Source organism: Sebastes fasciatus, chromosome 5, assembly GCF_043250625.1.
Source record: "Sebastes fasciatus isolate fSebFas1 chromosome 5, fSebFas1.pri, whole genome shotgun sequence".
Taxonomy (NCBI): Eukaryota; Metazoa; Chordata; class Actinopteri; order Perciformes; family Sebastidae; genus Sebastes; species Sebastes fasciatus.
The window spans coordinates 19,437,977-19,453,179 of NC_133799.1; the positions used below are offsets into that span (position 1 = coordinate 19,437,977).

Below are 15,203 nucleotides of genomic sequence, written 5' to 3' on the forward strand. Positions count from 1 at the left end.
TTAATGCATTTGTCAATTATTAAAGACAGTAATATTTGAGGAATCGTGTGAATGGTGAAATGGATACAAGGGATTACAGTATGGTCTCTAAAGGAAACATGAACACACACAATACTCTTTTTACAATTGATTTGCTCTGCCATCGCTCAGAGCAACGTGACTTTCTCACTGTTTTAGTTAAATGATTGTCACTACATATCCTTTAGATACACTAAGAATATCTGAGTCAAATGAATAACTGTCAACATCTTGACTCTGTGTAATCGAAAACGTAAAAAGAAAACATATAGATATTCCTCAGAAATTGACAGAATGGTTCCTCTTGGTGAATGTGCCCTAGAGGGCACTTTATCATGCTTTATCTACCATAGGGGTTCCAAGAGGGCACTTTTGCTGTGTTTCTTTTGATTTACACATTAATTGGGAGTGAATGATCAAAAATGCAAGAAGGAGAACTGAAGAGGCTTGAATAAAATATTGTTTGCGTAAAATGGCTCAATTACAGCAACCTGCAACTCTGCACTAAATCAATTTCACTGTGCTATCCATCAGAGCAACATGACCTCATTAATAGTTTACTGAAATTAGTTCAGGTTGCCCAGAAATGTCATCCCTCTTTATAGGAACACTATCGGTCATATTTCTGGCTCAGTGGATAACTACAGACGCCCACGCTGCCTGCCCTGTAGCCATTCATAAAGCAATAACAGCAGGCGGCGGCTGTTGTCTTTTCCAGTGGTTAAGTTGTGAGTGGGGATCACACTGTGTGTCTTGGTCTGTTTGTGGTCAGCAGATGTATAATGATGAGTAAACAGGGCTCTCGCCTTCGCCAGCAGCTGTTGGATCAGATGCCAAGTGATGGGCAGCGTGTCAGGGAGGAGCTGTTTGCTGTGCCGCGGCTGTTTTTTCTCAGATAACCGATGAATTATCTGAGTGTACCTTTCTTGCATAGCCTGACATGTATTGTGTTTTTTAATGTTTTAGATTATATGCATACTACACAAAGAGTCTTGTTAACTTGTTAAAGCTGCAGTGGGTACAAATGGATTAAATATGATTACAATTTTTAATTTTTATAAAACAGTCACTATATCCTGACAGTAGGGCATGAGACAGGTAATCTGTAAAAAAATCATGTGCCTCTGTGTCCTCCGGTGCTCCTGACGGCATCTGCAAGATTTCACAGACCGGAGGAAAACAACCAATCAGAGCCGAGCTGGAGCCTTGCCGTCTCTGAGCAGCTGTCAATCACTCGTGAACTCTGATCAAACTAGGAAGCGCTGATCAAATATGAATCAATATTCTGTTACTGTAATGCTTATTTCCCGCCTCAAATGTTTTCAGAAACATCTCGTAGTGTACTGTTTAGCTGTAAAATTAGAAAGTTTGTGACCCGGCAGCCATGTTGAGATCAGTTGAAGAAATACCAAGCACCGCCCACCAGCTGGAGCACAGCCAATAGGAACGCTCTCTCTCTGAAATTACCTGTGATTGGCCAAAGTCTCCTTGAGCCATGAGGAAGTGCAGAAGTCTAGTTTTCTCTCAGAACACTTGAATTACAATATGCTGAAAGGTTATTAAGGAATTTTTGCCCAATGATGCCAAAAACATTCTGCCTACTGAAGCTTTAACTTTTAAATCCTCACCAAGGTTTTCGAATGGAAACACATCATATAACAATCAAACAACGTTTCAGCTTTATTTATAAAATGAATAGGTACCACAAACATGTATTGAAAACATGACACACATTCACTAATCGGCTTTTGAATGCCCATCTTGACATGACAGGTTACTCACTCGTTACAGCTAATGCCAGCATTGAAAAAAACAAAACACAAAAAAATACAACAGTTCTGTCAAAGTGTGTGTCACGCTTACACGGGAACAGCTTTTATGACTCAGAGAAGCTTGGCTGGACATCTTCTTTCACCAACGTATACGTTGATAAGCGCCAACCGCAGTCCATCCACATGAGTGCAGGATTATCTGCCTTAACTGGATGTTTTACACAACAAGAAGTACACAAACAGGCACTTGGATTACGGTTTCATCTCCAGTTTCTGTTCTGGAAAAGTGATCCTGGGACCGAGCAATAAACATTCAATAACACAACACGCCGAATAAGCTACAATCAGCACAACACATTTCAGTTTGAGAGTCTGCTGGTCATTTATCAGGGTCTTTTGTCTGCAATCTCCTTTTTTTTAAAATGCCAATCAGTCTTGTCAATCACGTCAGACGTTTCCATCCACGTTACGTAGAGGAAGTGTTCAGAGCAGGCAGCATCTGTGTGGGAGTGCTCGCCTTGCTGTCAGAGGTCAAGGTGGTGTTATCTCCGGTGACGCCCATGTCTGACATGAGCAGCTCACCGGCTCCATCCTGACAGCCGGGGGGAGCGCCGTCGCCCCCGTGGCTGGAGCTGGACTTGTGAGAGGAGGTGGTGGGGGAGTTGGTGGGGCTGAGCTGAACGGCCGTGGTGTCCTGCAGCGTGTGCTCGCTCGTCTCCATCTCAAACGCCGCCGTCCCCATCAGCCCCCACTTCTCACCCCCTTTGGCCTTGCGGGCCATGTGGGCCGGGGGCCTCCTGCTGACCACGCAGCACGTCGTGAAGAAGGCCAGGGCTATCAGTAAGAGGAGAGGCCCGATGATGATGGGGGGGTTGCCAGTAGGGATGAAGGTGCCGAAGGCGAAAGCTCCTACCAGGGTGATGTTGATGCCGGCCAGCATGATGCACAGGCCGCAGGCGCAGCACAGGGCCGGAGAGGGCAGGCTCTGGGAGCCCAGGGCGCGCTGCTGCTGCTGCTGCTGCTTGGGGACCGTCTTGGGAGCAGATGGTCTGGAGGTTTTTTCAGGTAGCACCATGTCTCATGGAGAACTCTGTGAGACCCAGAGAAGCTGAAGATCAGATGTCACTGAACTCATCACTTTACAGAGATGATGAAGAGGCTGAAGAGGAAGAGAAAATGTGAGACATTTTATAGGCTGTAAAGCTTTCATAAACTTTAAGGGTTTCTGTGACATTTGATTATTTTAAACATGCAGTAGGCGGAAAGGTTTTAGGCATCATTGGGCAAAAATTCCATAATAACCTTTCAGCATTTTGTAATTCAACTCTTCTGAGAGAAAACTGGACTTCTGCACCTCCTCATGGCTCTGTTTTCAGGCTTTAAAGAAATCTAGCACGTGAAGGGAGACTTTGGCCAATCACAGGTCATTTCAGAGAGCGAGTGCTCCTATTGGTTAACATTTAACGGAGGCGGCTGTCACTCGCGAACTCCGATAAAACTGTCAAATTAGGCAGCGCTGATCAAATATGAATCAATATCCTGTTACTGTAATGCCTATTTCTTGCCTCAAATGTTTTCAGAAACATCTTGAAGTGTACCGTTTAGCTGTAAAATGAGAAAGTTTGCTCCGGCTTGTGGGCGGTGCTTGATAATCAACATGACGGCCGGGTCACAAACTTTCTCAGAGAAATAGGCATTACAGTAACAGAATATTGATTCATATTTGATCAGCGCTGCCATAGGGAATTACTCTCCCCCACAGGCACTGCCCCTGAACTGCCTGAAACGCCTCGCTTGAAGTCCTGCCTTTTCTTCAGTAACGTGGTGATGTCACCAAGTAACACATTTGCATAACGGCTAGTTTGAAACGCCCTCAAACAAAGCTAGTTAGAGCGGAGCTGGAGCAAAGTCCGAAGAGTTTAGTACGGCTGACCAATCACAGCAGACTTGGCTTTTCGGGAGGTTGGGGGCATAATAGGTCCTCTTTAAACATTTAATTCAAAGGTAATTCCTGAAACATTTCAAAAAATCCTCCATGATAGTAATTAGTTACACCCACTGACAGTGAGTTTTTCACATGCAAACAGCAATAAATAATACAAAACGTGCATGTGCCAATACCTCTAAAAGTGCAGCTATTCCTAATAATAATTAGTCTTCAGACTGACATTATAAAATAAAACATAAGCACTAAGAAGAAAATCTGAAAACAATGGTACAGCAACATTGTTGTAATGTGTACTATTCTCACTTACCTTCAGATCAGAGATAATAATCCTCTCTGACGTTTTCCTCCGTCCATCATGTGCAGGAGTTGGAGGAGATCTCTCCCTGCAGCAGGTGAACAGCAGAATGAGCTGCTGCTGCTCACCCACCACAGGTTATAATGAACGCGGACCACTGGGGGCGCTACGGGGCTCTGAAACAAACCCTCCAATCAAATCAGGGGCAATCAAGTGATTACATTTTTTGCATGTGTGCACTGAATAAATTAACATCTGATACATTGAGGAATCAGTTCAAATATACCTTGTTTCTTTAAATCAATTATTATATCATGATAAAAGTACATTTTGTTGTTTGGTCATTTGGTATCTTATAACGATTCCGGTTATCTGGATATACACACACCTCTCCTCTGCTTTAAAATAAGCCTTAACAAGGACACAGCCTCCGTCAGAGCGATGCTATCTCATCAGTGTTTGTGCAGGTTAATCACACCCCCTTCCTGTCCCTTTACTGTCCTCTCAGCATTCAATACAAAAGGACACTCACCGAATGAAAGCTTTAAACCACTCATATGGAAGAGAAACCCATTTGCTCAAATACACCTGAATGCAATCTTGCATTAAAAGGGATAAATACATGAATGTATGTAACACAGATCAGACAGGAGATGTTAAGGATCCTTTTTTTATTGAGAACACAGTATAGCAGTGAAAATGTGCTCCATGCTGAGAGCTTTATGCATAGGACCCCAATAAGAGCTTTGACAAATTTCAACGGGTCTCTGTAATGGCTCACCAATTACTTCATCTCATTTGATGCCGTTACATGTTGATGAGGGAAAACAAACAAGTCCTTTTATGATTCATAACGGAGGGCTCAAACGTAGCAAGTGGGTGTTTCCTAATGTGTGTATTCACTGAGCAAATCTCAGTCAATTCCTGCCAGGCCCATTGTTGCTATAGGGACGGGGTGTCCATGGCAACAGTGTGGAATCAAGGGGACATGTCGTTAGCGGGCAACACATAAAGTTAATAGGGTGGTTAGGGGAAATAGAGGCGAAAGACCCATTCAAACATAGACGGGGTCCATAATGAGTGAAACAAAGAAAAAAGTAAAAAATATTTCTTTAAAAAAAAAAAAAAAAAAAGCAACTCTGCAAACTTGATGGACTCAATTCTTAGTTAGTCCATAATTCTTTCCATTGGCACATTCAGAACCAAAACTACAAAACTGAACAATATACAAATACTTGTATAAAAATAAATCCCTTCAGCCCCAGTATGGAATCCTCTAGTGTAACTATTCATGAACCCTCTTTAAGTCTCATTAGCTTCATACAACCAAAACAAATGCATTTCTCACATTTCACATCATTCAGACTAAAAAAACACTGAGATATCAAATCAATAAGACGATATGAAGCTTTTTGGGATGGTGTCACATTGGTACAGTACAAAACGTGCAAAGACGTGGTGCAAAAAAAAGAGAACCTGAGGTAATAAAAAAAGTTAAAACCCCTTTAAAAGATAACTGCAGGTGTCGATTTCACATCGTTAGACCAAACTGCTTATGAGAAAATATTCTCCCTTTCAGATAAACTAAATAAGTGACTTATTTTAAAGTACATAAGTGCTACAGGTAGCTTGTGTTGATGTGAAAGCTAGACATGATGAGAAAAAACGATTTGATCAAAGGGTCTTCTCTTAACTTCAACATCCATTCACATTCCTGCACTTTCTGTAAACCCTACGCAGCCTCGACAAGAATGACTTAAAGGGATAGTTTGCCTGTTTCGAAGTGGGGTTGTATGAGTTACTTATCCATAGTCAGTGTATTAACAGACGGGAGTTACCGACATGGAGAAAAGCAATAGTGTTGTGGACAGGGACGGCAGAAAAACGTATTTCAGCCACCTAAAAAATAAAAATCAATATCCGTTTAGTGTACGCTATACTTAGAATATTTCACCACTTTATCTAGCCCGTTCCTTCTCCTTTCCGACTGGGATCTGAACTGAAAGTGAAACTCATCTATGCCTTCGCGCCAGCAGGCTCAGGTCGCTGTCGGAAAATATATTTAAAATTATTACACTGCTTTGTTAAATACTCAATTTCAAATCACACCGTTCTAAGATCTGTTATTTCTTTATAACAGACCGTTGCTATGAATAACAGACCGCTGCTATGAATAACAGTCCATTGCTACAGTATGTATAACAGAACGTTGCCATGTATAACAGACCGCTGCTATGGACGCAGTTCTGATGTTGGACTCTGGCGGACCATTTTTGTGTCAAATTACTGATCTCTTAAGTAAGCAGCCGTGTAATAAGTGTGATAATGTACAGCTAGCGGGTCATTGTTTTGAAATAAACCCCTTCAGGACGATGCAAGACCCCTCCATTTCGCGTTGGGGTGCCGCATCGCCCTGCCAGCTCGCTGTACATTAACTCTTACATAGCGTACACTTAAATGTATATCAATCTTTTTAGGTGGGCCTTTCTTTTAGGTGGCTAAAATATGTTTTTCTGCCTTCCCCTTCCACAGCACTGTATTGCTTTGCTCTGGTGCCAGAACTCCCGTCTGTTTCTCGATGCCGGGGGCGTGCCGACCTTCATCTACTGTAATTAATACACCCACTATGGATAAGTACCTCATACAGCCCCACTACAAAACACCAGAACAATCCCTTTAAGGTAAAATAACGGTCTCCTCTAAGTGTAGTCAATTTTTATCATTGAAACCACATACATCCTCACACATCAGATCACGTACACTGACATGCTTTGAAAAGCAAAAAATAAAATATCCCTTCCCTCCAGTGACTGAGTAGCAATAAGTAACATTTACATGAAATATGAACCAATTCACAGTTGGACGACAAGAAAAATAAAATCTATCAACATTAGATAATATTGCATTAGGACAGCAACAGCTGCAAAACTGTGCTGAACCCATGTAGCGCCGTGTTGATATTGATATGCATTGATTAGATATTCAATATAAAATACTGGCATTAAGAGCTGCTGAATTGGACTCATTGTAAAATTTGAATCATCACTGAATAGAAAATAAATAACTCTGTTAAAACCAACTGTAAAAGTAAACCCAAAGCTATTCTCAAGGTAAACAGCTCTTCAGGCAGATTAAAACGTTTCCTGGACAAATCTCAGGAGTTTCAACTATGTTTTCAAATAGGCAGCCGTCGATTAACTGTCCCCGTGGTGCTCAAACTCTGTCTAGGTGATACGATTACTGGCCATCGGGAAAGAGCTTTAACACCAAGAACACTTACTGTGTGGCTGATCCTACAAGGCTCCAGGTGAAAACAAAAACACACACACAAGGAGCAGGCAGAGGCTAAAATCAGTCAGGAGAAAAGACAAGGGGGACTTGCACTGGTCCTTCAGGCTGTGAGGTCGTCCGATGCGGGTGCGAAGTCGCTGGCGCGCATGGAGTTGGTCTGCGCCCGTCTGCGGGCCAGTCTGGAGTTGGATGGAGGAGAAAGCCTCATGGAGCAAACGATGGCTCCGACGTCTTCCTGCTGCTCGTCGTGCTGGGATAGCTGCCGGTTGAAGGCGATGGCTTCTGCTGCGAACTGGCTCAGGTCTTTGGTGCTGCTGTTCCTGGAAGAAGAGAGGTGGCAGAGGAAGATTTGAGAGATGTTTATTTACCTGTATCTGCATCATCTACACATTCCCATGTCAATGTGGGCTACCTGCCTCCTCTCACTTACACTCAGGAGTTTTCACACTAAACACATAAAATAATAATACAGTTGTCTTGAGTCTATCGCTTTAATCTTAATTTTCTTCTTCTGTAGAGCATTTTAAAATACCAGGGTTCGACATTAACAAAGGCCCAATGGCTCGTGGCCACCATGTATCCCCCTGTGGTGTCCGTGTCCTAACCATAGACTGTATACTGAATGTGACGCGAGTGAGTGTACGCAAACAAAATTTGGTTTGATTGCATTGTTTTGTGTGTTCTAACTGGCTGCAAGCAACACAGCGCTGCACAGAGCGACTGAACTTTTGTTGGACGCCCTGTTTCTATCGACGAGGAACGGCTGATTTCTGAAGTTGAAATGAGGAGTTATCTTTAGTTATGCGATCGGGAGATCGGCATTAATGCTCTGTAGTCGCAGATCCCCTAAATGATAGTATTTAGCTGTTAGCAGCCGGTGGGCAACACAGTCCTGCTTGGTTATGTAACGGAGCTAACAGCTAATGTTAAAGGCAGTTGCATTGAGTTATACACTTGGAGACTGTGAGAGAACAAAGAACTTGAGTTAAGGAAGGCTGTGTTAAGTCACGTTAAATTGCCTTTTCTCTATTGTTTTTACGTAAGTTTACATTTGGCCATTTTTAGCCACCAAATTTAGGGGCTTGGTGGCCCGTGGACCAGTGATTACAAATATTAGCGTCTATCCCCAAATACTACACTTTTGTTTAATGCATCAAATAAACTTCATCAATATATTTGACTTGAGTTTCTATCTATCTGCTATCTGTCATACCTCTGTAGAACATGAGGGGTTGGAAGACCTCTCTCTGGAGCGTTCTGTAAAAAAAGGAAAATGAATAATTAACTTGAAATCACAGCTGGCTTTACAACATAATAAAAATAGCATTGGAAAAGTGATACAGTGATCTTGCATGAGAGATGTGTCAACAGATGTAATGATACTCACCCCCTGCACCCAAGGGTGTTTGAGGACCTTAGCAGCACTGAGGCGCAGAGTTGCGTCCCGAACCAGCAGCTTGGAGATGAGATCCTTGGCCCCCTCTGTGATGCGTTCCCAGTCCTTGTCTGGAAACTCATACTTGCCCTGCTGGATGCTCTCAAACAGGTGACTCTGAGGAGAGAATACGACACGACATCCTGAAAAACTGGTGGTTTTGTTTTGTGGTGAAGCAGAATGACAACCGACACTAGATTTGCATACTGTATGCAAATCTAGTGTTGACTAAAGGCTGCTGATAGATTAAACATTAAACCTGGACTCTGATAACATAATAAACAAGGGTGACAACAGAGGAAAAAAATTCATGTCTAGAACTACAGTTGCAGTCAAACCTAAATCAAGCTATACAGTCACTCACACGCTTTTTGTTCCTTATGGGTTAAAGAACTTTTAGATTAGATATGACTTAACTAAGAGGCTGCACATGTACTATGATTACTGTTGAGCAGCACAACCTAACTGTAGTAGGCAAACATTATTTATAGCACTATCTTGTTGATAACTATACCATATGCAAACCATATCCATGACAAGTTCCCAGAGTCCAAGGTGACATCTTAAAATCTCTTGTTTTGTCTGACCAACAGTACAAAACCCACAGATATTCAGTTTCCTATCATGAAAGAGTGCTTGTGAACTGGACTGGACTGGACTGGTGGAAACGTGCCATTACAAGAGTGTCAGGTGAGATGACGCTGAGCGAGCGCAGGGGCTGATTGGGTGAACATACCTGGCAGGTTCTGCAGGTTTCCCCCCGGTCCCAGCCACAATCGCTACCACAGTGGCCTGTGAAGGGGGGGCTGCCGCTCAGAAGGATGTAGAGGATGACCCCGAGACTCCAAAGGTCACAGCGTTTGTCGTAGAAGGAGGCCTCATCAGTGAACACCTCCACTACCTCTGGAGCCATGTACTCTGCTGAGCCACACTACGAGAGGGCAAAAAAAAAACATACATCGCAAAAGTCATGTAGCTGTTATCCATTAGATTGGTTCAGCTTCTGTGTGTGCTATGAATTCAAAACTAGGCTGTTACCGGTGTGGTGAGCTCTGGAGTTGTTATGGGCGTACAGGCACTGCTGAGCTTCACTCCACTTCCCAAATCAAAATCACAGATCTTTACTGGGGACACCTGAGAAGAAAGATGGAAGAAAAACATTATACTGTTAAACTCTATACCTCTAGGAACAACTAATGTCTTTCTGAAAGCTCCCAGTCCTTTAAAAGTCACTTACCCGATCAGTGTATTCACAAAGGATGTTCTCCAGCTTAAGGTCTCTGTGGGCAATGCCTGCAGGAAAGCACAGTCACCATGACGATATCACACAGCTATTCTCTTTGAACTTTCATAGGGTAGTTGTTTGGATGTTGACCTACCTTTAGTGTGTAGGAAGTCAAGAGCTAGGGCAATGTCCCTGACCACCTTACTGGCCTCCAGCTCATCAAAGTACTTCCGGTTCTGGATGTGTGTAAGAATAGAACCTGAAGGAAGAGAAGACGATTGATTACAGCAATCAGTGTGTTTAGAATGAGTCATCTGAAAACTGCTAAGTGTATGCAGATGTTGTAATTATTTTTTTTTTAGCTATTCACTTACCGCCACGCAGCTTTTCAAATACTAAATAAAAGCAGGAGCCATCTTCAAAGAACTGGATCAATTCCAAAATGTTGCTGGATCAAGATATTTCAAGATATTGATTAAAATCCGTTTCATTCTGGGTTGGTTTTAATTTAGTGACTGTTAATGTCTTTTACAAAATGCACTCACATGTTTCCTTGACACTGGTAGAGAGTCTCCACTTCTCGAAAGACTCTGCTGCGGCTGTGCCCTGCACTCTTTTCTATGATCTTTGTAAAACAAAACAATTAAAACATATTAAACACATTATTCTTATAAAAAGTCAAAGCATTTATTCAAACCCTTGCATGATTTACTTGAAGCAAGCCAAAAAATGTGATCCAAAACTATTTCCACAACACAAGCCAGCTTTTGTTTAAGGTGGTGTTACTTTGGTAAAGCAGTACACATTTCACATCCTTAACTTTAAAAAACAAAGAAACAGCATCCAACAAGATGTCTAAAGGCCCTGACACACCAAGCTGACGGTCGGCCGTCATACAGTTTGGGGCCGTCGGTGAGCGTCTGTTGCCCTAGTTTTTGTGGTGTGTCCCGCACTGTCGGCTCTAATCTGCCCGTGTCGTAGTTTTTTCCGCCATCCAAGGTCTTCCAAATTTCCCTTTTTGAATGACAAACAGACTACCGCGACCTGCTGGTGTGGAGAGTTATTTCATCTCACGCAGGCGCAGGACGTACGTGATAGTCAGCCATTAGCTGTAGTCTTCGCGTTGTGTTCGAGTGCAACTTTTTGGCCAAGGCATAGGCGAAGTGTGGCGACACAACAGGCGGCCATCATCACTGCTAGTTCTTTGATGTCAGTTTGGTGGGTCTGGGCCTTAAGCATTTTCTTAATCATAATGAAAAACATGTCTTTGTTAACCTACAAGTTATCTGTACTCACCTTCACAGCATACTCCTGTCCATTCTGCAGACTTATGCATCCTTGAACTTTAGCATAAGCTCCCTGACCGAGCACCTCGTTTGTCAGTTTGTAGAGATCTGATAAAAAGTGACATTATGAGACTGCAGTAGGTGTTTGTGTCATCTTTGATGTCTCACAATAATATCAGCTTCATTACCATCAAAAGTGCCTGTGGAGCTGTCCGTCGCTCTGGTTCTTTTCTTCTTTTTTCTTTTAGCTGCATCTGGGATATTCACCGGCTGGCTTTTCTCAATTTCTGTAGCAAAACAAAAGAACCCACATGCAAGCAAATTCATTAAAGCAGTACAGACGTTGCCAGTGTGTTGCTGTATGCAAAGTGAGTTTCAGTAGCTCCAGTCCGTTCTGAATCATAGAGCTGTTGTACCTGCTGGGCCTTGGGAAAGGTGCTGTCTCTCGTCTGAAGCGACCCCGTTCTCCTGAGTTGCTCCACAACTCTGTCCCACTTGGCCCACAGCCAGGGAGTTACCCTGTGACACAGAAAAGGAAGCGGCATGTGAGGGGAGAGAAAGGGGAAGGGGAAAGGGCGAGAGAAGCCAGAGAGAGATCAGGTGGCCGTAAAGTAGAGAAAGCACGAGACGGAATACATAATTCTCTCAGTGTTAAATTGTGAAAAAAATTAAATTTCCCTCCAAAATACTTATTGAAAAGTCTGCAGAGGGATACCACATATAATTGATAAAACCTTCTTTTGCAAAACATAACCCACTGTGCACTATTGCAACCTAGCTAATCTTATCTTCCCCTTGTGGCAGCCTGCCAAAACTGTGGCCTGATGAGAGTACAGGAAACATCATGACAGGCCTTACCTCACCCTGGATATTACCAGAAGCATTTACACAACCAGTTACTGTGTCTGACTCATGGACAATTATGAAACTTCTACAATTCTGTATAGATAGTAACCTCGACACCTGTGCACTACTTCCTGGCAGCTTGATCTAATCTAACAGAACATGTCTTCAGGAAGTTAAAGGTTGTAAATTCATCAGTAATTGACAGCTCAGATCTTACCTGGAGAGAGTGCTGGAAGGTCTGCACCTCTGTCATCATCATGCTGTGCCTCACCATATCTGCCAACTGAGAGAGAGAGTACAGCACAAATACAGAGTTAGTCTGGAACAAACTACATCAGCAGAGACATAAAAATACACCATAACAAGTCAAAGAATTGGAGCAATGAAAACGCAAATAGGCCTGTGGTAACCTGACGTGTAACAACAGTTTCCTCTTTCTTTCACTCTCTTGTGTCACAAAGTTAAGGTAGTTTAGCTTCAGCCTTCTGACAAGTAAAAGGTAACTTTATGCATTATATTTTCTGGTAGAGACATTAGCTTTTTTGCTATAAAATCCAGCCTTAGGCCAGCTCAAATTGATGTAGATATTTAGCTTAACTTTACTGTTGATGGCCCTTGTACAAAGTATTTCCTTTTATAATTGTAATATAACTTATTATTTTTAATGGAGCTTCCCAGAAAAAAACCATTTCACTCGATTGTAGCTGTATAACCGGCGTGACAATAAACATCTTGAATCTTGAATCTGTTGAAACTCCTGATGATAGTTATCAGGTGTGTACAGACAGCCAGCTAACAATTACTAGATGGTAAATTAACATTAGCACTATTTCTACACAAACACAGGCACCCTTACCAAGAGGAGGCAATGTTTAAAAGAGTAACGAGAACATTAGGAAAGCTATAGAGTCAGCACTCACTGCTTATTGTATAGATAATCATCCATATTATTGTCGTTAGCCACAGCTAACAAGTGAGCTAACTTAAGCTACCTACAGACAATACAATTGACTTGACTTGACTAGTTTGTATTGAAACACCGGTCAGGTCTCGTTAAAACCACAAACATAAATGCAATAAACTCTTCTCACCTGGACTCTGTGTCCAAATGGGTCCAAACCAGCCGGATCCCCTCTGGTCAAAGCGTCTCACAGCTGATGTAAGCATCCATCGCTAGCTGAAATCCATCAGTGACAGCAGCTGGTGGTGATGACGCGCAGGGCGGGAAAAAGCACACAAACAGAACGTTAGCTCCGCCCATTTCCGCATACCCGCTTCTCCCATTGGTCGGCTAACGCTACTACGTCACTTTGCTTGATTTCCCCCTCCCCCGGCCACACCTCCACTCCACGTAGTGGGGATTAGTGATGGGAATTTAGGCTCTTTTTAGTGATCCAGATCATTTGGCTCAGCTCACCAAAGAAGAGCCGGATCTTTCGGCTCCCAAACGGTTCTTCGTTTTACCACTTCTTCCTTTTATAATTCAGCCAAATTTAGCGCCGTTTTGACCTATGATTAGTATGTGTGCACATATATCACTTAAATCATTCAATATAATTATACTAAATAATGGTAATATATTATTACTTGTTTACTTTTTTTCAAGATTCAAGATGTTTATTGTCACGCCGGTTGTACAGGTACAAACGTGTGAAATACTTTTTGCTGGGAAGCTCCATTAAAATAATAAGTTATATTACATTTACAATACATTTACATTTACATTTACATTACAATTATAAAGAAGAAATACTTTGTACAAGGGCATATTAAGAACATATATATTAAGAACATATACAGTATATACAGTAAAAGATATGTTTTGGGGTTTTCTCTCTTGTAATCTGTATATTTATGTTTTCTTATTTTATTTTCATTATTTTCTCTGCTTTCTTGACATCCTGTAGAGCCATCTAGTGACCACATTTTGCACTTGTCACTTGAGAGTTTATTGGCCTCTTGCTCAGGTGTTTGCAATCATCAAAAGGGAAAGCTGTGTGCTGAGGGTTACACCCTGAAGAAGGCTGTTTGTGCCGCTATGCATGGGTTGTTACCCAATCTTACATGTACCAGCATTGTTTTTAGCATTTCATCATGAAATAGCCAATTGAATAAAGGCTTTTTATATTTTTTGCCAGAAGAGTGCCTTGGACTCCCCCCTTTTTTTTAACCTTTGTGTTCCCCACCAAAGAGCACCTTCATCACATTGATTTGAAACTCCGAGCACTCTGGACTTTTTCCCTTTTTTGAAGATAATTATACTAAACCTTATAATTTCCAGAATTCCATAATTTTACATGCTGCTTCGTTTCCGACTGTCACACATCTTGTCTGCTATTCGCGCAACGCACTCCTCTCTCTCTTTCTCTCCTCCTCACCCTCCTGCTCTGTACCTGTAGACCGTCAGCGCGCCGCGCACCCCCGCCCCTCGCTGCTTGATGTTATGATTCTTGTCTGTCATCACCTGATTGGTCCCACGGATGTCAATAACACAATGTCAGTCGCAGTCAGTGCATGGAGTGCCCGTGGCGCGGAGAAGATCATCCTATCATTCTGCCTTGAATTAATAATAAAGAATTTTAAAAAACGGCTCTTGGACGGGAGCCGGCTCTTTGACGGGAGCCGACTCCGATCTTCACTTAAAAGAGCCGGCTCTTTTAGCCGGTTCGTTCGTGATCGACACATCACTAGTGGAGATTTTTTGTGCATGACGATGACATTTATAAACAAATAGCCTACAGAGGTTTGGCAGGTCAGCAGCTCTAATTAGAGGAAGTAGTGCGGCTCACGCCACATACATACAATGTTTCATCATTATTATTTTTTTATAATAATAATATTTTTTTGTTTTTTTCCCCTTGTCTTCATTTAGCTGGTGAAATATGTCTTTGTCTGTGTTGGTTTTGGCCTGAAACAGACCAAACCTTTAAAGCAAATATATGATTACATTAGGGCTGTCAATCGATTCAAATGTTTAATCACAATTAATCGCCTGATTGTCCATGGTTAATCGCAAATTAATTTAGTTTAAAAAAACATTTTTTATCTGTTCAAAATGTACCTTAAAGGGAGATTTGTCAAGTATTT

At 42.1% G+C, this 15,203-nt stretch overlaps 2 protein-coding genes across 2 annotated transcripts; both read right to left on the reverse strand.

Annotated features, from left to right (window-relative positions):
• Positions 1–1,697: 1,697 nt before the first annotated feature.
• LOC141767875 (transmembrane protein 275-like) lies at positions 1,698–4,542 on the reverse strand. Its single transcript, XM_074635568.1, has 2 exons — positions 4,046–4,542; positions 1,698–2,949 (listed from the first exon to the last, which is right to left on the reverse strand). Exon 2 carries the CDS (start codon positions 2,863–2,865, stop codon positions 2,257–2,259), a length of 609 nt encoding a protein of 202 aa, XP_074491669.1. The 5' UTR covers positions 2,866–2,949; positions 4,046–4,542; the 3' UTR covers positions 1,698–2,256.
• A 147-nt stretch (positions 4,543–4,689) lies between these two features.
• Positions 4,690–13,283, reverse strand: mknk1 (MAPK interacting serine/threonine kinase 1). The gene is given in 15 exon segments (XM_074635562.1): positions 4,690–7,644; positions 8,538–8,581; positions 8,712–8,876; positions 9,496–9,690; positions 9,798–9,893; positions 9,997–10,052; positions 10,139–10,243; positions 10,359–10,432; positions 10,530–10,609; positions 11,281–11,378; positions 11,459–11,557; positions 11,687–11,789; positions 12,334–12,399; positions 13,208–13,252; positions 13,254–13,283. Coding segments are annotated over 15 exon segments (1,476 nt in total). The 3' UTR covers positions 4,690–7,424.
• Positions 13,284–15,203: the final 1,920 nt, after the last annotated feature.

Bases quoted from the DNA above. Each gene is read 5' to 3' on its own strand.
- LOC141767875 (XM_074635568.1), bottom strand. From the start codon at position 2,865: ATGGTGCTACCTGAAAAAACCTCCAGACCATCTGCTCCCAAGACGGTC.